Source organism: Corylus avellana, chromosome ca6 (genome assembly GCF_901000735.1).
Source record: "Corylus avellana chromosome ca6, CavTom2PMs-1.0".
NCBI lineage: Eukaryota > Viridiplantae > Streptophyta > Magnoliopsida > Fagales > Betulaceae > Corylus > Corylus avellana.
In genome coordinates this window covers 1,287,915-1,292,857 of record NC_081546.1, presented here as the reverse complement: position 1 = coordinate 1,292,857, position 4,943 = coordinate 1,287,915, and the positions used below count along the sequence as shown (strand labels likewise).

The following is a 4,943-nucleotide window of genomic DNA, read 5'->3' as shown; positions in this document are numbered from 1 at the left end:
GGCCCTTGGGGGTGGCCGGACAACCCCCAAGGGCTAAGGGGTAGCCGAAGCCACCCTTGGGCTGTTAACGGAGGTGGCCGGCCACCGCATATGTTTTTAAATTTTTTATTTTTTTTATTTTGATTTATTTTTAAAATATAATTAAATAATATTTTAATAATTTATTTTAGTTAACAAATTTGGACCGTTGGATGAAAATGAACAGTCGGGATCTCCAATTGGAGAAAATTTGAGATTCCCTCTAATTCCAAGGGATTCTAGTCCATCTAATTATGGTTTTTGAAAATATACGCGCGCAAGTGATTTCAGCCATTAATCTCTTATGTGACCCCTACAATTGGAAGATAATTTTCATGTTCACCGCTAAGTGATTAGGCTTCTCCATTATATTAAAAACATGTTTAATTAATCACCTTAACCTTAATGTAATTAAAGAAGTAGTCTGCCTTAATCAAAAGGGTAATTAAGCTTCCGTCTAATTATATATAGCATATATGATATGTCCACAGCGATCTAATTATAGCAACCTTTTTGTGTTGCATCCATCAAAAGCATTATTATAGATCGAGCACGAGTACTGGACCAACCAAGAAGAAGAATATAACGTACGGCTGAAAACAAGTGATCAAAGAAAAACATGTGAATACAACATACTCTTTTTTATATATATATATATAACAAAACTAACGCACACATACAAGCACTGCATCCTCGATCTTATACAAAAGGAGCAGGCCATCTTTTCGGTTCTACATCATAGAAGAAGCTGAAACATATATGGAGTAATTAACATGATATATGATCAGCTGACACTATATACTATTATATAATTAAGTCTACGTACATATATATAGATTATTGTTTACTAAACGGAATATCCATGTTTCTTAGCGTATTTCACGAGCTCGCTCAGCTCCTCCTTGCTGACAAATCCATCTCCGTTGCCATCAGCATGGTGGAGGACACGGCCGGCTCTCCAGCCGGGCATACGAGAGCCAAGGTGTCGGAAGGCGTCCTTTAGCTCTGCCTTGCTGAGACGGCCGTCACCATTAGCGTCGTATTTTTTGAAGATATCCCGTAACACCTCTTCAGTGGGGGGTATTTTCTTAACCATAGAAGTACGAACCATGTTATCAAAAAGGTAGCTGGGTATATGGGAACTCACAATGACCTTAAACAGGTTCAGAGACTTTTACTGGTATGATTTTGTGAGTGTTCAAGCATGGGGATTATATAGATGCTTCGTCTTTGGTTAAAGACCATTTTTTATTATGGGGATCAGATTATTCCAACTTATCTTGACCGGATAGTACTGTGTCTTAAGCATGCTACTGTATGTGCTTTATGATACTATATATATATATATATATATAGGTTTCATTTGTGGTATTGATTTTTTTGAAGTGGGCATTTATATTATTTGTGATTCATAGAGTTAAATATTGGTCTAAGACTTTGAGTTTGTTCAGCCATGTGATTTCACATGCTAAGCACGCATTTTAAACAAAATAGCAGAAATTATTGTGTTTGGAGTGCGTTTGAAAAAAATAAAAGTTTAAAATATTAAAAAGAAAAAATTCAGCTTGTTAAATTTCTACTTGTTTCAAAAGCTTAAACCTGTAGGATGAGATGAATTTAATTATTTAATTTATATTCTATCATTTCTCATTATGTGTGGGCTAAAGCTTCTTCCTAATAAGTGAAGCCAAGACGTACTAGCTAGAAATACTTATTTGAAATTGAGAGTGAATTGATCGAAGGAGACATGGTTATTCGAATTCAAAACCTCTGCTACCAAAAGCTTAATTAATTAGTTTATAGAAAGAAATAAATTTAATAATTTAATTCATATTTTATTGCATGTATTCACACCATAGGCAAGAGAATGCATTTTGAAAAATCATATGATTTTAAATATCAAACCTTAATTTTTTACTCTTGCCTCGAAAACTATTCTCCTTCAATTTCCTGAAAAGGAGCAGTACTTTCGGTCATGAGTCAAATTCTTAGTAGCAGTACTGAGAAGACATGCATATTTTCATGTGATTATATTCTTTCTTCCAGGGCCCGTATCAGCAAGTGGAAATAAAAGCATTTGGTAGAATTAATGTACTCCTCCCGTTATTGATTCTCCGATTCTCGATCTCTTTAACATCTGAGGTTCGTATTAAGAGGGATCGAGTGACTCAGCTCAAAATCCACCATTGAATGAGGATATATATATATATCCTTTTCTTTTCCAGGAAGATGAACTAGAATCTTTTAATTATCACTGTCTCTGTCAGGCCAATTCCAATTGTTTCAACTGTACATTTCTATTGTGATATCATTATATCTAACAATATTTATATGATACCACAGGGAATAGTGGATAAATGCGTCCCTTAATTTATTACATGAATAAATGTGTAATTTTTAAGCTATGGGGTTTGGAATCTGTGACTCAAATGTGCCTAAGTATATCCTAACTTTATGAGTAAGGCTACACAGCTTATACAAACCTCCCACTCCCACAGTTCTACTTTCATATTTTGTGACTTGTTCTTTTAAAAGTCATTATTAAATTTGAGATAAATTATTATTAAATATTAATCAAATTGTACTTTTAAAAGCCTAATAGGAAAAACAGTTTCATTTTGAACCCTATAAATTTATTACTTTCCCGTTGCAAACCCAAAAAAAGTTTGTCTATTCTTCTCTCAACTCTCAACTCTCCGCTGGCATTAAAAAATACGACACCGTAATCTATTGGAATGAAAAAAAATAAATAAAAAAAAATCCTTGTTTGTGCTGTTGGGGGTTTACCTTTGTTGTCTTTTTGTGTATTTTCTCTTGTTCATCTTGCATTTCTGTTTTTTTGGTAATGTAGTCTTTATCTTATATATATAAAAAAAAAAGTGGTTGTGATGCATTTAATTAGGAATTAAATTAGTGTACAGGTCCTCGAACTTAGTGATTTTTTTTTTCTTTTTTTTTTTCAAATCGCTTCATGGATAGAGTTTACAAATTATTAAATTGCTCTTTTGAGAAAATCTCTAGCTATATTATTAATCAATTCCTCCGTACCATTTCGTTAGGGTTTTTATTGGAGAAATATATCACACAGACTAACTGAGACCACGTCAAAGACCACATTTTCTCTTTATATTACGTCGCTTAAAAAAAACCATAACAAAATAAAAAAGCGAAAGAAAGAACAAAGCCTTAAAAACAAAAAAAAGAAACGAAAAAAATGGTACTTGGGGTTGAATCCTCACCTCAGCTAGGAGGAAAGGTGACAGGAGAATAAAGTCTCACTTAAATTAAGCCTGTTTAAGATTGTGTTAATAAACTTAAAGGTGCTTTTAGTAATTAAAAAGCAATTCCAAGTTAAAATAAGTATGTTTGGTTAAAAATAAAAAAAAAAAATTGAGAAACACTTTTTTAACCTTTTGTTATAAAAATGCCCAAAACCGTATTTTGGAGAAAGCTTGCAAAATAATGTTTTTTCTGTAGACAAAAGCCATATTTTTTAATATAGTTCCAAACATACTCTTAAAGGGCCTATGTGTCAAGAAAATATGGGCATTAACAATATTGTTAGAGAGACCGCTTTTAACCTAGCCACAAAAAGCTTCTTTCTTTCTCTTGTCTCAAGCTCAGCTGCAACAGCTTAAGGAGGGCAAACCTTTTGGTTTTCCTCCTCCAATCATTTTTTCATGTATTTTGCCCATTATCCTTATGAGCTTCTCTCTTCATGAGAGAACTCATTTTCTCTAGAGATTTCTCTAGATCTATCTATCGTCTATGACGATTTATTTCTAACCCTCACGAAACACTAGTCACAATGGATCATCTCCTCCCGCTCCACCCCTGCCATGGATCGTCTCCTCCATTGCTTCACTGGCTGAATCTGTGTAGGCTTGAAGATTGGTTTTTTCAAAGTCCGATCTCCTTCTCTCCATCATCTCCAGCCAGAAACGCACCTCTCCTCCACCATCACCAGTGTTCCAGTTTTCTAGCAAAGCTCTCTGTGGCCCCATCCGACCGCCACGCTCCGGGGGGTGGATCAAACGCGCCGGCGCATGGGTCCCACGCGCCGAGCAGCTTCTGCCAAAGCTTCCTCTGTTGCAGCTGCTATGTTGAGTTTTTTCCTATTATTTTGTGTAGCTTTCTATAATTTTCTGTTTGCTTAGTATTTAACCCGATCCAGTTGGGCTTCAGACTCTTTGTTTGTGAAGTGGATCTTTTTTTCTTTTTAGTTTCTTTTTGGAGACATTTTTTTCATTGTTACATTTCATCTAAATCTCCATTGCTTCTTAATTAGAAAGCCTGTTTAGATGTTTGATAAAGGTATTCGTACTCCTGATGGTAGTATCTATCATATTGCATTGCAGCTTTTATTGGCTGCATTTGCATATGACTTCCACTTTCACCTGTTTAGAGTGCTTGTCGTCTGTCTGGATTGAGTTAATTTGTTAAAGTTTGATTTTAGCTTTATGTCTAAGCTTTTAGCTTGGTGTCCTGTAACCTTTTTTCTTTAATGGTTGTCGGTGTTAGAGAGAGATAGAACATTGCTCACAAGTGTGTGTCTACATATATATATATATATATATATATATATATATATATATTGTGATTGTTCTACTACTGTGATAAAGCCATAAAGGGGCTACATATCAATCGGGCAACTGCTTCCTTATTCCTCACATAAAAAGCAGCGCCTAAGATGAACGTACATCTATTACATAGTAAACCCGGATTTTAGGGCGTAGTCAATGAGGTGTTCCAATTCCTGATCTTGCATATTGATGAACCCATCCCCGTCGTTATCACCATGACGGAAGCCACGCTTAGTTCTAAACCAATTAGGCCAAGATGATTTAAGTTCTACGAAGGCTGCCTTCACCTCATCCCACGAAAGTTCTAAAACTTAAATATATATGTTCTAAACCATATATATT

At 34.8% G+C, this 4,943-nt stretch overlaps 1 protein-coding gene across 1 annotated transcript; it reads right to left on the bottom strand.

Moving 5' to 3' along the window:
* Positions 1-865: 865 nt before the first annotated feature.
* LOC132183914 (uncharacterized) lies at positions 866-4,022 on the bottom strand. Its single transcript, XM_059597382.1, has 2 exons — positions 3,826-4,022; positions 866-1,145 (listed from the first exon to the last, which is right to left on the bottom strand). Exons 1-2 carry the CDS (start codon positions 4,020-4,022, stop codon positions 866-868), a joined length of 477 nt encoding a protein of 158 aa, XP_059453365.1.
* Positions 4,023-4,943: the final 921 nt, after the last annotated feature.